Source organism: Gossypium raimondii, chromosome 13, assembly GCF_025698545.1.
Source record: "Gossypium raimondii isolate GPD5lz chromosome 13, ASM2569854v1, whole genome shotgun sequence".
Lineage (NCBI taxonomy): Eukaryota > Viridiplantae > Streptophyta > Magnoliopsida > Malvales > Malvaceae > Gossypium > Gossypium raimondii.
Window position 1 is genome coordinate 58,057,706 of NC_068577.1, and position 23,090 is coordinate 58,080,795.

A 23,090-nucleotide genomic window follows, 5' to 3' on the forward strand; every position below is an offset into this window, starting at 1 on the left:
TATATCTACCATACATAAATGTACCGCCAATTTGTACCAATGGCTTGCAGTACACAAATGCGTCCCGATATTGTTTAAAGCTCCAGAACAAACACTTGAACACTTGGCATCCATGGTGAAATCAGTCGTTATAGTATGCAGGGCTCGTTTCAAGGTTTGTTATGCAACCTGATACATACCTCTCCAGCACTTGACACCACTAACACACCTCATTATATGAAGCATCCCACTCATTATGCATTTTTTCTAACGCCTTCTGCTTAGCTATCCAAGCCTTGCGGTAAAAGGACATGTACCTCAATTGGCTACGAATATTGGCAATTAAAACTGACACAGAAGTCCTGAGATCTGCCTTCACCATCGGTAGTATTAAGCTAGCTATTATACCTAAATCCATCTTAAGATGATCTTGTGAAACACCTGTCAACGAAGTACGTTAAATAATGCAACATTAAGTAATAACATTATTATTCAAAAACCCTAAACACCCAGTGATACTGTACCGGTAATACATGTATGTGGACCTTTATAGTTTTTTATCTCCCACAAGCTTGTCTTTTTCTTAACCGAAACCATGATTTTCCATGAACATGTATCGTTTTGCACTGCACACTTAGCCTCAAACTTTTTAAATTTAAATTTAACCACGTTGTAGTTAACCTCGTGATTGATGCTATGTTGTTTCAATGCACCAAGAAAACTATCCTTACTAGAAAACTCCTTACCAACTTTCAATTCACCCGAATCCAATGACGAACTTGTACGGTCACGCCTTCTGTGTGGTAGCTCTGGAAACTCCAATGTATCATTTGTCGATATATCGACATTATGCATGTGAGCTGGAGGCGGGTACGCTCTGAATTGTCGATCTTCTTCTTTTTCTTCATCTAAACCCTCTTCAACATATTTAGGTTCGAATGGAACAGGCTCCGGTTCAAAAAATAATGTAACTTCTGCACCATCGAGGCTGAGCTCTCGAGGTGGATCCACATCAGACTTATCATTTAGCCCACCACCATCTGCAACGTACGAGGTCCCCTAGCCGGTGGACATCGTAGGGAGTACATCATCCCTTCTTATGGACGTTTCGTAACGTCCCCAATCAGATGTGAATTGCCAACCACTAGAAGTTGATGTCATTTCCAATACGTATTTTTAGCATCGAACATCGACCCACCGATATGCATGTCCCATCCACTAAACGAGTGTCGTGCAAGAGTTGTGTGTTCTATACTGCCACCAAATACGGGCGCTTTCGTGTTCTGCCTCCCACTAACGGAGTGTCGGGTAGGGGTCGTGTATTCTTCTCGAACAACAGTAGATGTTGAAGTCGCAAATGCTTCATTTGGTGATGAAAATTGTACATATAACTCAAGATAGGGTGATCCATTAGCGAAATGAGTCTGCACCATCGCCTCCAAGCTACGGCCACCTTTGATATCAAATGTGTAACACCCCTAACCCATATCCGTCGCCAGATTAAGGTTATGAGGCATTACCAGACATAATATGATTTAGCACAATCATTAAACACCATTTATGCAACAAAGAATAACGATACCTTTATAACATTATCAGACTTACATCAAAACAATTGAACATGTTCCATAATTATCAAAATCGAACTAGTATGTATACAACTTAAATAAAATTTATTCACACATGCTACATTATAATATGGTAGTATATACCTTTGATATTATTATGACATGCGCATAACACTATAGTCACATTAAACATTTATGATCACAAAGTACAATTCATAGTATACCAAATTTGTATGCTTTATGATCAATTCAAAATACATATCTTGAACCATTCAAACAAAATAAAGTTGTATACTTTGCCATTACAACCGAATTCAAATAACCTAGACATATACGAACATATATTCATCTCATATCAAACATACATTAAGACATTCTTTAGTTCAATTTTCGTTTATTTAACAAATACCAAACTTACCCTTTTCCTAATCATAAAACCATTTGAAAATAACTTTATAAACTTAAATCAAACATACATCTATTATTATTACGAATTTCATGTATAAATGACCATATCATTTGAGCCATTTTCAAACATCCATATTTCATTATCACTACAAAGCTAATTAATACATATTCGGTCATTGTATAACTCTCAAACCATAGCATATTTATGATTTCATGATATTCACCAAATCACATATATGTCATTATAAGTTCCAAGCTTTAACAGTATATACCATTTCATCTGTAAAGACACAATACATGCTCATCAATATGATATAAACACCAAAATTGAATCTTATAGTCACTTACATCTTCAAATCAAACATGTTTCAAATACACCCCATATATATATATACAATATTTCCAAATACCAAATTATCACATAATATAATCTTAGTTCAACTATCATCCAATATTAATTTTATTACCAATACACATAACTAAATATTACCTTTTATTCAACTCATATTCCAAGACTTTAATGCCTAGCATAAACCAAAATTATCACATACAGAAACTTGAATATTTCATTCGAAAACAAGCTCAAATCATGATCATATATATATATATATTTATTTAAAATTCAAGTATAAAAATTAAACACATCAAGCACCCATTCAAACACATAAAACCTAACTTAAACAACATGATCATAAACAAGCCATTTTAAAACCAAACCTAACATAAGCATGAAAATTAAGCCATTTTCGCATGGCCATTTATATACATGATCCAAAACTAACCAAAAACATAAGCAAGCCTATACATGCCATAAGATCGAATTCAAAATTTAACAAAATACCAAAAGATGTCGATAGTGTGATAGACTTTGCTGACGATCCCCGAGCTCGTAACGTGACTCCAAAATCTATAAAACAGAGGTAAACTATATATAACAACGATTACACACACAGTAAGCTATTTAAGCTTAGTAAGTCTTAAGCAAAAACATATATAACAACGATTACATATTAACATTTTGTTAACAAGGCCAAATTTGCATAATATCAAATACAAGTTATCATTTAGTACTAGATCACATTTTAACCTCACATACACATACCATATGGCCGAATATAATCAATCATGCACATATATATATTTTCACTTTTATTATTACAAACACATCAATAGGCCGAATCACTTATATGTTCAACTATGCTAACACAAAATTCATATTCACACAACTTTATATCATTTCAAGTAATCAACTTACCTTGTTTCCTTATAAACATTTAACTAGCTCATACCTGAACCTGTAATTCGATTTTACATTCAATCTTTACTTCACATTGCCCGTTGAACCGTTCAGAATTAAAAAAGATACACGGATAGTCGGAAGGCTCGTACAATGCCAACGTCCCAGACGTGGTTTTACATTTAATCACATATCGATACCACTGTCCCAGACAGGGTCTTACACGTAAATCACAAATTGATGCCAACGTCCCAGACGTGATCTTACATGATAACACACAACAGAATCCTATGTCATGACATATGTATCCTAACTATTCCTAAGGTTCGTACGGGACTTTCAGACATCGTATTTCGATCAAATCAAACTCGAAAACATTGCTCCCAAGCATAAAGTCATTCGGCCAACACTTATATAATCAAGAATTCAATTCAACCTATATATAATTCACATATAATCAAAGTTAACAACATTTAAAATGCTTATAAACTTACCTCGGATGTCGACGGACGGAAATAAACGACTATCTGATTATTTTTGTTTTTCCTCGATCCAAATCCGTTTTCTTTGGTTCTTGATCTTGAATCAAGCTAGATAGGTGCTGAAATGTTCAAAGCTTTTCTATTTTCTTTTTTTCTCTCTTTTCGGTGAACAAGATGAAATGACTTTTAAATTTTATATTTGTTTTATTATAATAACTTTATAATATATTATTTATTATAACCTTTATAATTATTATAAAAACTATATAATATAAACATAATGCCGTCCATTCATTAATTCAATGGCAAAGTTGCAACATAAAATCTTCATATTAAAAGAACAACCACTATTCAACCCTTCTAAAAATAACCGCTAAATTTTCATTTTACGCGATTTAATCATTTTATTTAATCGGGCACTCAAATGACGAAATTAAAGCACGGAATTTTCACACAAGTATATTCACACATAATAAATACAGAAAATAATTTTAAAATATTTTTCTAACTCGGATTCTTGGTCCCAAAACTACCGTTCCGATTAGGGTCAAAATCAGGCTGTTACAAAATGAGTCATATGTCACGGGATCAATCGAAGCACAAAATCGATACTTAATAGAAGAAACCCTCATTGGAGTCATTCTAAAGATTTTGCGCCTAATTCTTTTACGAAGCTCTGTCAAATCTATATTCTGGTTAAAAACCAGTCGCGTTGTGTTCTCTAATAAAAAAACAACGCCGTTCTCGGTGTCACGAACCTCACCATCATAGTATATAATAGCACTAATACGTTTACTCATCTTCAATTTCTATTCTGCTTAGGCTCTCTAATTTTTCTTGCTATAACTTATGCAACCTGATAATGAAATTTGGCTCATTTATAGCCTAAGGCCAAACAGGAACTACTGTAAAAAAAGAGCATCCACGTGGAAGCTTTTTTCATCAATTTTGCTGACAATGCATCCTGCTTGAAGCGTTTTTGACACTATTTGTTCAGAACCGTCTTATCAAAATTATTTTTTTAGGAACTACTGTAGAAAAAAAGCGTTTACGTGAGAGCTTTTTTCATTAATTGCTGACAGTGTATCCTGCTTGAAGCATTTTTGACACTATTTGTTCAGAACTGTCTTCTCAAAATTATTTTTTCAGGAATTACTGTAGAAAAAAAAATCCTTATTGTCAATACAATTTTCCCTAAACCCTAAACCTAGACCTAAACACAACATTATTTAAAAAAAAGCTAAACCTAATTTAACTAATTTTTTGAAAACTCTAAACCCTAAGTTAATTAATTTATTTAAAACCCTAAAACCTAAACCTAAACACAAAGTTATTAAAAAAATAAAACCTAATTTAATTAATTTTATTAAAACTCTAAACCCTAAGCTAATTAATTTATTAAAAACCCCTAAAACCTAATTTAATTATTAAAAAAATACTAAACCCTAATTTATTTTTTAAAATCCCTAAACCCTAAACCTAAATTATTTTAACCCTAAACATACAACCACAACCCTAAATTAGTTTAACAAAATCATAACCATAAACCCTAAAAACCCTAAACAAAAGAACCCTAGGGACTAAACATGCAAAAAGCTCTAACCTAGAAAAATACGGAGCAAAACACACCCCTGGGGGAGCGATTTTTCCACGTCAGCAAAGCGTGTCCACGTCAACGTGTTTTGTGCTGACATGGAAAAATCGCTCCCCCAAGGGTGCATTTTGCTGAAATTTCACCCAAAAACGCTCCTATGTGGACACGTTTTGTTGTTTTCGACCATTTCCGGTAAATAATGCAAAAATTAGCCCATTTCCGTAAATATGCTTTGAAAAAGGCCTCTATAGGTAAAATAGTCCCTTTTTAAAGTTGAAAACTTCTCCAGTTCTCCCCTCACCACTTGTTACCATTTTGGTCAAAACTCTATTTTTATAGTGTTATATAAACATATAAAATATTTCAAATATAATTTTATGACAACTTGACACCAATATTTTTTTACAACTTATTTATTTAGTCACAAATAAAAAATGTAACATTATAGCTCACTATTAATGTATAAAGACAAAATATTAATTTAAATTATCAGATCAAATGATAATAAGTTTAACATTCTTTTAAATAAAATTTTGGGTTCGAGTTATAGAAGAAAAAATTATGCACTAAGTTTACTTTTTGTTTTGGTGTATGATCTAGCTTGATTCTGAATTTTGTAAAAGCTTAATGTAACTATCAAATATAGAGGCAATACTAGAGCACAACCCCGTAAAGGGGAAAAACAAATTTCTCCTATAATCTTTAGAATTTGTAACTCTTATAAATAATGAAAATGATAAAAATTACATTTTGACTTTAAAAAATTTAAATTAAATTTTGATATTTTAAAATTTAAAATTACTCAATATTAATTTTTACGGTCCACGTTTAGAGTTTGTGGTTATCCCACCTGATAAAATTATATTCGATGCTGCACCTAACTCTTATTAATACTCAATGCCGATTATTAATACTCTAATTAATACTGAAGCAGTATGTGCCAAGCACTGGACCTCGATGGTAAGTTAGGTTGGCTTCCATAAATTACATTTTAAACTTGACAATTGTTCTCATTTTGAGGCTTGATTTTTTTTGTCCAAGTTAATCCTTAAACTTGACAAATATTCCCATATTGAAACATAAATTTTAGGGTTTTAAAGAAAATATTAGGAACTAATGTGGGAACAGGTGCCTATTTTAGGCCCAAATGTGGAGTCAATTGTCAAATTTAGGGTCTAACTTGGTAAAAAAAATTCAGACTTTAATATGAGAGTAATTACCAAGTTTAGACATTAAAAAATGATTTCTAAAATTCTTTTTAAAAGACTGATGGTCAGATTCGATTTTTTTTTAAGATTTAAGGTCAAATTTATCTCAAAAAATGAAAAAGGATCAAATTGAAAAAAATGTAGAAGTTAAGAATTAAATTTTGCATTATACCCCAAAAAGTACATGAAGACATGCGATAATACATCTAGTGGTCTTTATTTACTCGCGCTATATGTTCACTCTCTGTATCTATCCCTGTCTCTCTATCTCTCTATGTTTTTCTCTCTCCCACAAGGATTTAAATTTTTTATTAAAAACCCATTTTGGATTCTCAGTGTTTTGCTTGTCACTTCCAAGCATCACTCTCATGGCTTCCATCATTGAATCTGGTTGGCTGGTAAAAACTTCTGTCTTTGCTTTTCGCTCATTTGCTTTATTTTGGATCTGTTTTTGCTGGGGTTTATGTGGTTTTGGGAGGAACTTAGTTCAATTTCAAGGTTTAGGGGTTGATTGGTTTATGATTATATTTGATTTGAAAATTTTAGCTTTTATTTATTTGTTTGTTTGTTTGTTTTGGCCGGTTTTTTGGAGGGTGACATTCAAAGTAAATATAGATGGTAGATAGATGATGGATGTTGATGTTTACACTGCTAAGATTTGTTTAAATATTATTATGCAGTGTTTCTTCTCTGTTATAAACTGAAATTCATTATGCCACCATAGCATGGATATACATACATACATAATTTGAATAATATACTGTTATGCGTTGTTTGAATAATACACTGTTGTGGTTTACATAATTGGGATGATGGTAGCTGCAGAATGGATAATAATTTGGGTTTTGATCCCAAGTCACTGATTTACCATATATTTTTATTACATACACATACATGCATGCATACATACATAGTTTGAATAATATACCGTTGTGGTATACGTAATTGGGATGAGGGTAGCTGCAGAATGGATATTGATTTGGGTCTTGATTCCAAGTCACTGATTTACCTTTTTTTTTTGTTATATACATGTACATATACAGTTTGAATAATATACTTTTGTGGGTTAACATATCTGGGATGATGGTAGCTGCAGAATGGACATTGGTTTGGGGTTTGAGTCCAAGTCACTGATTCACCATTTTTTTCTTGTTATATACGTATATGTGTATGATATCATTATATAGTTTTAATCTATGTTACTCTGGACTTGGGTGTGAGTGTCAAATGGGTATGTATCTGGCACAAGTATGGTTAGTTTTTTTTATAAGATTTTCATGTATTTGAAGGATCTTTGGAAGTGATATCTTCATATCCGTGTGACGGACACGAGTGTTAGACATAGGTAATTCATGAAAAATGAGGAGTCAGAGCAACATAGATTTTAATGCCATTGATTAGCCACTGAATATGTGTTTCTTCATAGTGATTATTTAGATCCTAATTTTATTTGGTCTACATCGAAGGATCTTCGATGAATCTTTGATTTTTCTTTCAACCGTTTGAAGCGTGAATTTGTCTAGTTTTGCTTATTGATTTCACCTTTTGACGCGTAGTTCTACTAATTAGTTTGAAAATTGTTCTTTGTTTACCGTGCAGTATCTGATCACGCATTTCAGCGACTTCCAACTAGCTAGTATGGGAAGTTTCCTTCTTCATGAAAGTGTTTTTTTCTTATCTGGGCTTCCATTTATATATCTTGAAAGAGCTGGATTGCTAAGCAAATACAAGATTCAGGTTCACTCCATCTTCTTTGCTGCTATCGTTGTCAACCGTTACTATTTTTTTAGCATAGAAACCGGCAAGGGGGAGTGAAGGGTTGTTCGTGATGGAAAAACATCTTTCGTTTTTATCGAATTCATAATAAATTAGTTTCGTTTGTAATTTGTGTTTCTATGCAGACAAAAAACAATACCCCTACCGCTCAAGAAAAATGTATCACTCGCCTACTTTTGTATCATTTTAGCGTCAATTTACCGCTTATGATTGTCTCGTATCCCGTCTTCAGATGCATGGGCATGAGAAGTAGTCTACCGTTGCCATCCTGGTATTTTCAGGTTCTTTATATGCTAGAGCTTTTATATTTTCCTTGATTCTTACACCCTTCGATCATAATATCGTGAATTATATTGCTTCTCCGAAGGTAAAAGTACCATAGAGGCTCCTGTAATAGGAGTCAAATTGCATTTTGTCCCCTCTACCCAAAAAATAGGCAAATTAGTCCTTCTACATTGGATCAAAGAGCAATTTAGTCCTTTCTGTTAAAATCTTCATTTATTTGTATTGTTCAAAACTGGTGTATCTGACGGAATAACCATACATTGACACGTGGTGTGCTACGTGTATGTCATGTTGACATATAGAGACTGGTTTGCTCTTTGGTCTAACGTATAGGGGCTAATTTGCCCATTTTTTGTGTAGAGGGGGCAAAATGTAATTTGACTCCTATTATAGGGGCCTCTATGGTACTTTTACCCCTATCCGGAATATATCCTCCATAGATTTGCCTGCATGAAATTAAATTCTCTGTTTTTGAAGCTCTAATTTGTTGCATCCTTATTTGGTTTCATAGGAAAGTGGTTCTAACTCAGATAATATTCTACTTCATTCTGGAGGATTTCGTGTTTTACTGGGGACATCGTGTTTTACATACGAAATGGCTGTACAAGCATGTACACAGTGTCCATCATGAGTAAGTCTGAGCATTAGGTGGTTGCACTATTTAAAACTACAAGCAATGTTGTTCGTGCTAGGCTCTTCCGCATGTACTAATTGGATAATCTTATAAACTATACAGATACGCAACACCATTCGGACTGACATCGGAATATGCTCACCCAGCTGAGATATTGTTCCTTGGCTTTGCCACAATTGTTGGTCCTGCCATCACCGGCCCACATCTGATTACTCTCTGGTTGTGGATGGTTCTTAGAGTCCTCGAGACAGTTGAGGCACATTGTGGTTACCATTTTCCATGGAGCCTCTCGAACTTTCTACCTTTATATGGGGGGTGAGTTCCGTGTTCACTTGTCACTTTGCTTCTTCACAAGTGTGCGTAGTTCTATTGTTTTATCTTTTAACTCATTGGCCGTGAAGTAATTGTTCATATTTTTCACTTTTCCAGTGCTGATTTTCATGACTATCATCATCGTTTGCTTTACACGAAATCTGGCAACTACTCATCCACATTCGTTTACATGGACTGGTGAGTTTGGATTTATTTTTCGAATCATTAGTATGCTTTCAATGGTCAGATTGTAGGGGTATAAGTATTATAGAAGCTCTTGTATTAGGAGTTAGATTGCATTTTGTCCCTTCTACTAAAAATGACAAGTTAATCCCTTTACATTAAATCAAAAAGCAAATTGGTCTTTCTATTAAAAATTCCATCCATTTTTATGGTTAAAAACTGGTCCCTGTACATTAGTATGAGGTAAATGTGACATGCCATATATAACTGGCTATTTCGTCAGCTACGCCAGTTTTTAATAGTAGAAATAGATGGAACTTTTAACAGAAAGGACCATTTTGCTCTTTGATTTAATATACAATGACTAATTTGCTCATTTTTGAGTAAAGGAGACAAAATGTAATCTGACTCTAAATACAAAGATCATCATGATACTTTTACTGATTGTAGGTTATTGTGATTGCCAATACGTTTTTCTCGAAGTACCCTTGTCCTACACTTGTGCTTGATGCACGTACATGAAGCACTCGATCACTACTCACTATGAATTTCTTCACGTCGTTCAAATGTTAAACTGACTTTCTAGCATCTGATACACCGTCAAAGGTTTGTCAATTTGGATGTCAATAATCTCGTAAGCATGTTTTGCGATGAATGTATGCGTTGTTAGAATCCATCATGTACATGGCACCGTCTGTAATTTCGACGTACCCTTCAAATTTTATCTGTTGTCATTCGAAACTGATATTGATTCTCATAATAGCCCTCTGGGTTTGGACTTTATTATCCCCCGGAGATTATTTTTCTGTTAATATACATACTAACTAGCAGTGACTGCCCTGTATTCTCAGGATATTTGGTACCGATAAAGGCTACAGAAAGCTGAAAGCACTAAAACACAATGGAGTCGGAGTCGAAGATGACAGCAAGCAAACATAATGGAGAGAAAACTAGTTTCGAGTTCGAGGGTTCGGGATGTTCCAAAAAAAGGTTGTAGTATTGCGAGCAATCCACATTCTTCATGTTTAATTGATGTTTCATATTCTCTGTGGAATCATTTGATTGATTTTTCTTTGGACATTTTACAACCCTATTAGTTCTGTGCATGAAACGAAGTTGCATGGATCATAAAGAAGGGGTTGCAAATGTATGTTACAAATTTCGGATTCGAAACGAGTTGAATAATATGGTGATTAAATTATTTGAAAATTTTCATTTGAGTTATCGGACTATTAAAATTGTTGATGTATGGTCTTCATTTTTTGAATCACTTACACTAATCAAAAGCTCTACTTTCCTTTTCTTTTATAATTTAGTTTTTTTTTTCATGAAACGACTTTGAACATTATAAATTTGCGAACTAAAATCTAAACAAATTTTTCTCTAATCTTTGACACTAGCCTTCAGATCGACTTGGTTTTAAGGTATGTTTTATTTGTTGATGGTATCTATTGTACCGATCTTTGAAATGCCGCTTGAAGGTTGTTAGTTTGACTTTAAAAAAAAAAATTAACAATCTAGTGACTTAAATAAAAAATTTCGAATAGTTCAATAGCTTAATGAAAGCTTTCAAATAGTTTAATGACTATTTTATAACTTTTCAAAATTGAGTAATTAAAACGTAAACTTATTAATCATTTAATGACTTTGGGTGTAATTTATTTATTTTTATTTCAACAGTAATAAAGTGTCATGTTATTGTTTCCATAGGTAAGAATTTGGGGTAAAAAAATTAAAAGTAATGAAATATAATTTTAATTAAAATACATTTAAAATATGTTCTCGAATAAATAAAAATATATATATTTAGAGTTGGATAGACTCTACAAGCATTGTTAAATGGTTGACATATGTTTTTCTAACGTTATGTTAAATAATATTTTAAAAATATATGTGATATTATTTGAATATTATTTGTGACATCAAAATTTTCTACTGGTGTATTAAATAATTAATTTCTTTTTAAATATAGTATTTTTTATAATTAATATAATATTTTATTTCATATAACATTTTACAAAAAGTAAATATTTTAATATTAAAAACTATGAATCCTCTAGCTTCATAGCTCAAACACGTCTTATTTAATCATCACATATACATGAGAGTTGGCCACGGCTGTGATTTATTTAGGAAAGTTCAAGCCATTCACTGTCATCCCACCATCAACACAAATAATCTGCCCTGTTAAATAGGAAGCCGCCGGTAAGCACAGGAAAGCCACCGTAGCCGACACTTCCTTCGGCTGGCCAAGCCGTCGTAATGGTGTTCGGTTTATGGTTTCCTTTAATCTTTCATCTTTCTCATCAAAAAACTGCAAAAACAAACAAACAAATAAATAGCTGTACTATAAAGATAGTATCAAATTAGTCCCTCCATTGTTAAATAGATTGATGTAGTTTCTATGCTATTTAAAAAAATTAAATAAACCCTAACATGGTTTTAACATTTATTGTATAAAAAATATCTTGAAAATTATTTTTTCAGTTATAGTTTAATGCCAAAGAAAATATTTCATTTACAAAACTATAAAAACTTTAAAAATATTAACTCTTTTAAACAGTAAATGTTAACTATATTCTAATTTGACCTTATTTGATTCTTTTTAATAGTACAGGATTAGATTGATCCATTGAATAATAGAAAAACTCATCTGATATAGCCTCTATAATACAAAGATTTCCTAACTTTCACTATAATTGTCTACTTAATCGGATTCAATTGAAAAAATCAAAATCTTTTCCATTATTATCGAGTCGAACTATCGAGCAAACCAATTTGAATATCCTGATAAGATACAATTTCAATCAAGTTTTCTATAATATATATAAATTTAGTTAGCAATTGAAAAATTTCAATTCGAGCTCTAACTTGAACATAAATATAGAATTTGAATTCAATTATAAATAAGTTCAAGTAATTCGATTTTTTTAAAAAAAAAAAAATCTTGAATGAAATCTAAATTTTGAAAATGAAATTTAGTTGAGCTCGAATTAAGTTTTGAATGTCGACTTAAACTTGAGGTCTTTTTACAACGTGAGTTCATCTTAACTCAATTAAAAGTAAGGTTTTCAGAATTAGCCCGATGAATGAATTGGTTAAGCCATGGTTTGTTAGTATGATGGTTCGATTAATAAATCAGTAAAAAGAATATTAAAACCAGTTCAACTAGTTTTTTTAGCCCGATTCAATCAGTTTGTACTAGTTTGCGGCTCAACCAATGTAAGACCTTTCTTCGAACTGATTCCCCAACTAATTCTTAGTTCAATCAATCCGATTGGTTGATCCGGATAACCATATGATTAAGAGTTTCTTACTTGTTCACTAAGGGGAGTTTTGATTACTCCAGGTGCAATAGTATTAACCCTAATATTATCTCCTGCCCAATCACATGCCAAGTATTTTGCAAGATGGTTCATGGCCCCTGCAACAAAATCACACAATTTTACGTTAGGACTAAATCACATTTGTATCATTCTTGGAGGGCCAAAAATGCAAACTTACCATATATTAACTTTATAACTCTACAAATTTTAAAGGGACTAAAGCTTAAATTTTCCGTTGCTTGCTGCCATCTTTGCTTGTATATAGGGCTAAGCGTATCAATCCTCAAATTATCAACTTAGATTCTAAACCGGTCCTTAAAAACTTCAAAAATATTTTTTAACTGAATTACCAAAGTATCAATATTGCATCAATCAAGTTTTTTCATCAGCATAGCCATCAATTTAAGTATTAAATGTCAATTCAAATATAACATGGAGTATATTTAAAACACATAATCAAATTGTAAAAATGCAATATTCAAGGTATTAAATGTGTTTACAATTTGATTTACGTGTTTTAAATATGTTCTATGCCATATTAGAGTTGGCATTTAAGGCCCAAGCTAATGATTGGGTTGACAGAAGCACTTGAGTGATACAATATTGATTTTTTTGAATACTCAATTAAAACGTTTTTGAAGATCAAGGACCAATTTAGAAAATTAACCAAAGCTTGAAGATGTTCATTGTAATTAACCCTAAATAGGTAAAAGTATCATGGAGGCTCTTGTATTAAGAATTAGATTGATTTTTGTCCCTTTACTAAAAAAATGGGCAAATTAGTCCCTATACGTTAGATCAAAGAGCAAATTGATCCTTTTTGTTAAAAAATTTATTCATTTATACTGTTAAAAATTGGTGTGACTGACAGAATAACCAGACAGTTATACCTGGCGTGCCTCGTGTACCTCAATCTGGTGTAAAAATGGATTAAATTTTAAATAAAATGACATGTTTACTTTTTGATATAATGTACATGAACTAATTTATCATTTAAAAAAAATAAAAGGTAAAATACAATCCGACTTCTACTACAAGAACCTCCATTATAATTTTACCCTTAAACACGATAGGAACATATAAAATCTAATGCGAAAATCATCAAATTTTGAATGACAATATTATATGACATGACATAATAAAATACGGAATTAATTTTTTAATACAAATAAAATAAATTTCATAAATATATATAATACGAATTATTAACGTATCAAAATTTATATAAATATAAAATATCGAAAATAATATTACCTTTGTTGGCTCCATATATAGGTGCAAAAAATACAGGTAATATACCAGCAACTGAAGAAATAAACACAATGCTTGCATTGGGTGAAGCTTTCAAAAGGGGATGTGCCAATACACTAATGTTATAAGCTGATTCAAAATTGATGCTCGTCAGCTTTGAAATATCTTCCGCCGTGTAATCCGACACCAGTTTCCCCATACTTATTCCCACATTATTTACCTGCAAAATTTTACCATTCATCACAATTCGGATCGGTTTAATTTTTCAACGGGTCGTGTCGGATCGGGGTGGACTTGTGGCGATTTTGATTAGGTTTTTATGTGTATAGACTTGTAGGATTCCATTTTATTTAAGTCTTTGTCTCTCATTCTGAGTAAGATCTGTTAGATTGATATGAATCGGGTTAGTACAAGTTTCAAAATTTTCAAGTTGTTTTGGTTTGTGCCAATTTTAGTGTCGGGTCAATTTCATTTCTGGGTTATTTAGGGTTAGAGTCATTTTGACTTTGATTAATTTTAAGTTTAGGTCATTCAGGATTGTGGTTCAGGTCTTACGAGATGGGTTGTTTCGAGTTCGTATTATTTTGAGTTGTTAAATTATTTCGAGTTTAGGTTTAGTTTGAGTTTAGATTGTTTGTTAAAATACATTATAAATTTCAAACCTTCAACTTTACTATAGCATCATTTAAAAAAAATTATATAAACTTTTAATAACCATATCTATTATATAATTTTTGTGCTCATATATTGAAGGTTAAAATATGTCTATTCTTTATAAATTTAAAATTTAGTCTCTATATTTTTATTTTTAGGAATTTAGTCACTCTAATTTTAGATTTTAAAATTTAAGCCCAATTGTTAACACGGGTAAAATTATTTTGTTAAATTCAAATTCATCACGACGTCATCTTTTTAATTACATTACTACCAAATGAGTTTCTTTTATTAAATTTCAAAATGTCACACAAACCAATGTAACAAAAAGAAAAAGTGTTAACAGTTTGACTTGAATTTTAAAATCCGAAAAATAGAGAGATTAAATTCTAAATTTATGAAGATTACAGGGAACTACGATATATTTCAACCTAAATTGAATGTTAGCGGTAAATCTTACCAGGATGTTAAGCTCCCCATTGAACTCAGAGGACACTGCGTTTAATAGCTTTTCCCTTTGAGCTTGATTCGAAACATCACACACTGAACCTGTAACTCGAAAACCCTTTGCCTTCCACTCGAGTAAGCAATCGTTGAGCTCGGTTATAGTTCGAGAGCATGTATGTACTCTTGCTCCGAGTCCAGCTAATTCCTCCACAATTGCATACCTAATCATCATCGCATTAACAACAATACTTGGGGGTTTTTTTTTTTCGACATCGACATAAAAGCAAACAAGTTGAAATAAAATTCATAGCACAATTACCCGATCCCTTTCGTTCCACCGGTAACAAGTGCAGTCATGCCTTGAAGATTCCATCTCTTATCTTCAAACCCATCCATTTTCTTCTTCTTCTTTTCTTTTTTCTTTTAATTTCTAAGCTTCTTCCTCTCCCTGGTCTGTTCTGCAACTTATTTTGTTTTGAAGAGAACCTGCGTATATATAGTGTCTGGGGGGTGGGGGAGTGGGGATGATGTCCTCCTCCGTACTGCGATTGACATATACAAAACAAAATTTTTTTTTTAAATGATAGAAAAATTAGGGTAAAATTACACAGAAAGTCACTAAACTATTAATAACTTTATATTTTAGTTACTTAATTTCAAAAAGTTACAAATAGTCCTCGAACTACTCAAAAGTTTTTATTTAAGTCACTAAACTATTTGAAAGTTTTTATTTAAGGTACTGAGTTGTTAAGTTTTTTTTAAAGTCTGGTTAGCGAGCTCCAAGCAACGATTTGACAATCGATACGGCGAATCAATACCCATCAACGAGTAGAATAATTGTAGAAGAAAAGGGGATAGAGAGTTTTTGATTAGTCCAGACGGTGCAAACAAAGAAGACTATACAACAACAATTTTAACAGTCCATGACTTCAAGGAAAACTTTTGAATAGTTTAGTGATCATTTTTTAACTTTTCGAAATTGAGTGACCAAAACGTAAACTTACTAATAATTTTGTGACCAAAATGTAAACTTACTAATAATTTAGTGACATTAGGTGCAATTTAATCTAAAAATTAAACTTGACTTTAATTGAAATGGTAAAGTTAAGATAATAAAGAATATGGTGTTTTGGGTTCAAATCTAATGATTTATATATATTTTTTTGAAGATTTATTAAAGCATATAAAACAAACACTTAGAATAATATTTGTTGTTTTTTTTTTTGGTAATTTTACAATTAAGTTGGGACCCGGTTAGTAGGTGATACGAATTCAGTCAAACACATTATAATAGTATATGTATTAAGGAGAGATCCACTTACACCTGCGTAAGTTTTACACTCACTGTTACATTTTTTTAACAATCCATCTGTCATATTTATTATTCTATTCATGTAGATAATGCATGTTGAGCTTGGCATAAATTAAAATTCACTTACAGTTCGTTTTATGTAAAAAGCTTTTAATCGTTAAATATATACTAATATAGACAATATTTTAGATCAATATGATAGAAAAATTAAATCGATTCAAAAATTTACATGCATGACAAAAATAAATATTTTGATAATTTAAAATATTTAATAGTATAAAAGTTACGCAATGATATAAAATCACTTAAGTTTTATACTAGTGTTAGTGGATCCTCCTCGTATAAATATCTATCGGTGTTCATGATTGAGTTGGTGTTATGAATGAACTGAATAATAATTCAATTCAAAATTACTAATCCCATATTGTTACAAATTAACAAATACTAATATGAGAATGTTTTTTCTTCTTAAATATTTATATAAAATTTTATTATATGTTAAGATTCGAACTTAAAATCAATTTTATAAGAACCGAACCACCCTAACCAAAAGTCGAACCAATATAAGTTTCAAAGGTTTTAAAATTAGATTAGTGATTAAATTAGTCGTACCACCAATTCGATGTTTCAACTTAATCATGAGCTTTTTTTTTTGGCTCAATCGCAGGGGCAAAGTCAATTTTTATTTTAGGAGAAGTCGAAATTAAATTGTAATTTTTACGATAGTAAAAATGTAATATCACTATTTTAATAGCCTATACCTTTATAGTTTTTAAAAGATTAAATCAAAATTTTATTATTTTTAGGAGGTGCAAAGTGTAATTTTACTTTTACTAATTTAAAATTTTAAAAATTTTAAAGGATGTAAATGAAAATTTTTTTCCATTCAGGGGGCGGCGCACTCCCCCGCCAACCCCCCCAGCTAGGCCGTTCCTCAATCGGTTCTACCGTATTTGCTTTATTTTATAAAGCGACACCTAATATCTTTGAGTGAAAGAGTGATCACCTGGTCACCTAATTGTATCAGAAGCTTCTTTTCATGCTATGGAAGGAAGATAATTTATGTGTTTTTTCTGAAAGAACTATCTATGGAGATAATGAAAAAGAAACCAAGGGGTAAACTACATCTAAAGTCTTTAAACTATTAATAAGTTTACGTTTTAGTCATTTAACTTAAAAAATTACAAGATGGTCATTGAACTATTCGAAAGTTTTCATTTAAGTCACCAAAATATTCAAAAGTTCTTATTTAAGTCACCAGACTGTTAAGTTTTTGTCTAGAAAAAAGTCAAGTTAGTGAGCTTCAAACGATGATTCGACGTTCAATACAGGGATCAATACCCATGAACGACTAGAACAACGTACCTTAGATCCAAGTCGATTTGACGGCCAGTGTTAGAGATCGAAGAAGAAAGCTATTTGAATTTCAGCTCGTAGATTCGTAACATTCAAAGTTCTTTTCTGAAAGAAATTGAACTGTAGAAGAGAAAGAGAATGAGAGCTTTTGACCGGTGCAGGCAGTGCTAACAGAGAAAGCCATACAACAATGATTTTAACAGCCTAGTGACTTAATTAAAAAACTTTCGAATATTCTAGTGACCATTTTTTAACTTTTTAAAATAGTTTAATGACGTTGATTATAATTTACCCTAATTTATTTTATTTTTAAAAAGAAAACAATTTTCTTTCAATAATTACGTAAGGGGAGAATCACATGAAATATCGAAAATTATTGTCGTATTCAGCTACGGAAATCAAAACCAACTTTCATACGACCAGGTTTTATTCACGACTATTAGGTGTTTAAGCCATCGTTGTTGTTATCCGACCTGTAATTCGTCGTTTTGATATTGTTTAGGTTTTAAATTGATCAAGTAGTTTAGATTTTATTTCGATAAAAATTCAAAAATAATATTTTAATATTTTAAATTAATTTTTAGTTTTTATTTTTAATTTATTCGAAAAAAATTCCAATTTTAAATTTTAAAATAAAATGGTTTTATTTTTATTTTTATTGTTACATTTAAAAGTAAATTATAATCTCATTCAAGCTAATAAATAATTTTAAAATTGATATTTGCATAATATTTATGCGCAGGTCGAAGCTATATATATTTTTGGAGGAGTCAATTTTGATTATAAATTTTGAGAGAGTTAAAATATAATTTTTTCATTTTATTAATGTAAAATTGTACATTATTCAAGTGATTAAATGATAAATCGTATGTTTTTTAGAGGTTATAATTTAATTTTAAATTTTAGGAGGGGCCGAAATACAATTTCTATTAAATTAACTTAAAACTTTACAAATACTCGAGGGATTAAAGGGGCAATTTTTCATTTTGTTAAGAGGGTAGGTCCATTCTTGCCTCTCTAGCTTCGCCCCTGTCTATGTGTACATAATCGAAGTATATTTGCATGTATATACAGATAATGGAGAGGGATTCATTTTTATAACTTTTTATACAATTAATATTTTAAGAATTTAATTGTTGAATTAACATGCATATAAAATTTTAAATCGTTTCGATATTTTTATCATATTGACCTAAAATACTATCTATATTAATATACACCAAATTACAGTACACCCACGATATGAATGAAAATTTTATGTAATGAAGTTAAAAAAATTGATATAATAATCAAATATAGCTTTAGTTAAAATGGTAAAGTTTAGATGTTAAATATTATAATATTTTGGATTTGAATCTCATTTAGACCTATCCAAGGATCGGGTTTGGGCAATGATTTTTGCATCTCAGGAGCCAACCTGAATTAAATTTAAACAGTAATTATTATTATTTAAATTTAATTCTAAAAATATATAAACTATCAATTAAAAAAATATTTTAATATTTTATTAATTTTGGAATAGTAAAACAAGCTTTTTGGGCTAGCTGGGAAGGCCTGAAAACGAGCTTGAACTTGAACTTTTTTTTGGAATCGGGCCTCAGCCCGCCCCATGGATAACTCTAACCCCATTATGTGCATGTATTTTTTTTTCTAGATTTTATATGAAAAGATAAAATTGCCCTCAAAGTAATATCTATTGATTTGTAGACATAAGGAGCTTTTGGTAACTTTACAACATAGGTTGATTGATGGGTAAGTGAGATTTGGTTGATGAGTGACACAACTCAATCAAAATCTTAAATATAGTATAAATATTTAACAGTTAAATTTTTTATTTTTTATCAGAAATAAATGGTGAGAATTTTAATTTATTCCACATTTGACATGCATGATCTATATGTATAAAATATGAAATTCAGCGATATGCTTGTTAAAATAGTAATCATACAAAAAGTTATAAAAGTGTGTACTTTAAGCATTGTTGTCAAAATCGGACTGACGAATTGAACCAAAAACCAATAAATCCGAGGATTCATTCACCCTCATAGAACCAAAAAAAAGTGAACTGTCAAGGACAAATAAACACCGAACTAAAAAAATTCTTAATTATCGGTTTTAGGGTTATTTATTTATGATTAAAGTATACCATAGTCTCTATACTCTTTACAAATTTGAAAATTACTCCATATACTTTTATTTTTAAGAATTTAGTCTCTCTACTTTTCAGATTTGAAAATTCAAGTCCAATTGTTAAGACTTTTAAATTTTTTTAAAATTTGTTGGTGTGCTATTTTGAAATTAAAAAAATGCTCACTTGGTATCAACGTAACTACAAAAATAACATCGTAATGAACCTAAATAAAACGAAATAATTTTAACAGTCTTAACGGTTGGACCTAAATTTTAAAATATGATAAGTAGGACAAAATTCCTAAAAATAAAAGTATAGGGATTAGATTCCAAATTCATAAGGATTACAGGGACTTATGGCATATTTTAACCTTTATTTATTTAATTTAAACCTTGATTTTTTGAATTTTGCCCCAAACTTGTCTTTGATCACCTTTTTTCGTTTGCACTTTTGAATATAGAGGAGTTTGATTTGAAGTTTACGAGTTTCCAGAGAAAATTAAGTCAAGATTAGACAAAAGGATAAATAATTAATCATGTACCATTTAAAGAAGTAATCGTACGAAACATCCTTAAATTATGACCGTTATTCTAAATTGGTCTTTAAACTTTAAAACGTTTTAATTATATCATTAGACTATCGACGTTATATCAATCAAGTCCTTTTATCATTGAAATTATTAATTTAATCGTACAATGATATGTAAAATCTTATGTGATATAATTTAAGATGGAAATTTTAAAGAAAAGTAGAATGTTGTTGTATAACATTTAAAATTAAAAATAAAATAAAACCGAAGAGAGAGAGAGTGAACAACAATTTCATTAAAGCTTCATAACCTCAAAATCAAGATTTTTATAACATCTATTTTAAATTATGTCATATAAGATCATAAGTCTTATTTAACGGTTTTAGTAATGAAATGACCTTATTAATATAACATCGAGAATGTAATTAATGTATATAATTTCAAAATTATATTCAAAACCCTCAAAGTAAAAAATAAGAGTCAAGATTAGAAAAAGTAACAAGAAAAATGACTCCCAAAACTTGGTAAGCAAGTTTTAATTTTCAATAAACTAACATTTACTCTTTACAGTTTGTAATATTTTTAAACTTAGATTTCTAATTTCTTAAAGTTAATTATGGAATTTAACAATTTTTATTTAGTGTTTGAATTTAGATTCCGTTCGAGAGAGATAAATTGGTAATTTTTTATATAAAATTTTTAAAAAAATTAAATTATATAAATTAATAATTCTTTTTTATTTTTTTCTATTAATTAATTTTAGAAAATAAAAGTCTATAATAAATACAGGGGCGTAGCTAGGGGGCTAGCAGGGCCGACCCTCTCTAAAATAGAAAATTTTCCATTTAGGCCGTTAAATTAGTAAAGGTAAAATTGCACTTTGGCCCCCCTAAAAATGATAAAAATTTGATCTAATCCTTTAAAAATTATAAAGATATAGACTGTTAAAATGGTGAAATTGTATTTTTATTATCGTAAAATTAAAATTTAATTTCGACTCTCTTAAAAAATTTCTGTCTTCGCCAATGAATACAGAATAATAATAGTAAGCATTGAAAAGAAAATTAACCAATATTCATGGTCAATCATGATTTAGAATTGTGGAATAAAAGTGAATGTTTGAAATTTAGGGCTTTGAAAAGAAAGTTTTCAAACAAATAAAATGGATATGAAAGAAAAAACCGAAAATAGGTGACGAAAAATTAGAAATAGGAACTTGGAAATTAAAATACTTAAATATGGAAAAGAAAATTTTGAATGGAACAACTTTTCTTTTCTTTTTTCAAATAAAAAAATTATATAAAATTTGCAATGGAGGTGGCAACTAGAATTATGGGTTGAAAAAAAATATTTAATCTCTAAATTTGGTATTTTTTTTTCACATTTGTTTCGAACAATTTCATTATAAGTTCTGATCATATCTGTTCTTTTTGACATAATGCCTGAACTACTCATAGTCCCTCCCCAACCCATAAATAGGAGTATAATGTGTTTCAGCGCACTCGAACCCATGTCCTCTTGTATTGGTAACAGTGCTCATGCTAATTGAACTAAGAATCAATCGGCCGAAATTTGATATTTTAGTTCTTGAATTTGGATTTTGAAAAAAAAATTATAATTTTTGTATTTTTAAAGATTATATATATTTAAAATTTTCAGGTGATAACGTGACACACTTTCAGAGTGACACGTCATCACCTCTAAATGGAATCTAAATTTAAAGATCAAATTAAAAAAAAATTAAATTTCAAGACTAATGTCAACAAAAAAAATATTCAAGAACAAAGTTGAAAACAAAATTATTAAGTTTGGACTTTAGGGATTAAATATTGATTTATTTATTTTTTTAAATTATTAAATTATAAATTTAAAGCCATCAGTAGGCATATGAAAGCCACCATAGTCGACACCTCTTTCGGCTGCCCATACCTTCCTAATTGTGTTCGGCTAATAGTTGTCTTCCATAACTCGATTTCGATTTGAGGTGAGCTATCGAGCGGACCGATTTTAACATCATTACGCTTGAGTTACGTAGTTTACAAGTTTAATTAAGTGAAAAAAATATCAATCGGAACTCGAGCCTGAGAATAAAGTATCAAGTTTGAATTCAAGAATAGAAATCAAACTCATTTCTTACTAGATGAATAAATCTAATCAAGCGAATTCAAAATTTTTATCTTGAATTGAGTTTAAACTTTAAAAACAAAACCTAGTTAAACCCAAACCGTATTTTGAAATTCAAGTCGAACTCAAGCTTCTTATATAGAGGGGAGTTTTTATTATCAATCGTAATAATATAACTCACTTTGTCTATAAAATAATATTTTAATCATTTTTCAATTGAGTTAGTGTCCATTTAACTTATAACACAAACTCAAATAATAGCTTAAATATATACAGAACCTACATTCATTTATA

General features: G+C 30.4%; 2 protein-coding genes across 2 annotated transcripts; one reads left to right on the plus strand and one right to left on the minus strand.

Moving 5' to 3' along the window:
- The first annotated feature begins 6,705 nt into the window (after window positions 1-6,705).
- On the plus strand, window positions 6,706-10,875 carry LOC105782837 (methylsterol monooxygenase 2-2). Its single transcript, XM_012607861.2, has 7 exons — window positions 6,706-6,874; window positions 8,076-8,213; window positions 8,378-8,523; window positions 9,049-9,168; window positions 9,274-9,486; window positions 9,601-9,681; window positions 10,518-10,875. Exons 1-7 carry the CDS (start codon window positions 6,710-6,712, stop codon window positions 10,603-10,605), a joined length of 951 nt encoding a protein of 316 aa, XP_012463315.1. The 5' UTR covers window positions 6,706-6,709; the 3' UTR covers window positions 10,606-10,875.
- Window positions 10,876-11,791: 916 nt separating this feature from the next.
- LOC128031852 (tropinone reductase homolog At2g29290-like) lies at window positions 11,792-15,793 on the minus strand. Its single transcript, XM_012607872.2, has 5 exons — window positions 15,664-15,793; window positions 15,358-15,565; window positions 14,247-14,463; window positions 12,984-13,090; window positions 11,792-11,980 (listed from the first exon to the last, which is right to left on the minus strand). The coding sequence occupies exons 1-5, from the start codon at window positions 15,738-15,740 to the stop codon at window positions 11,792-11,794; spliced, it is 798 nt and encodes a 265-aa protein (XP_012463326.1). The 5' UTR covers window positions 15,741-15,793.
- Window positions 15,794-23,090: the final 7,297 nt, after the last annotated feature.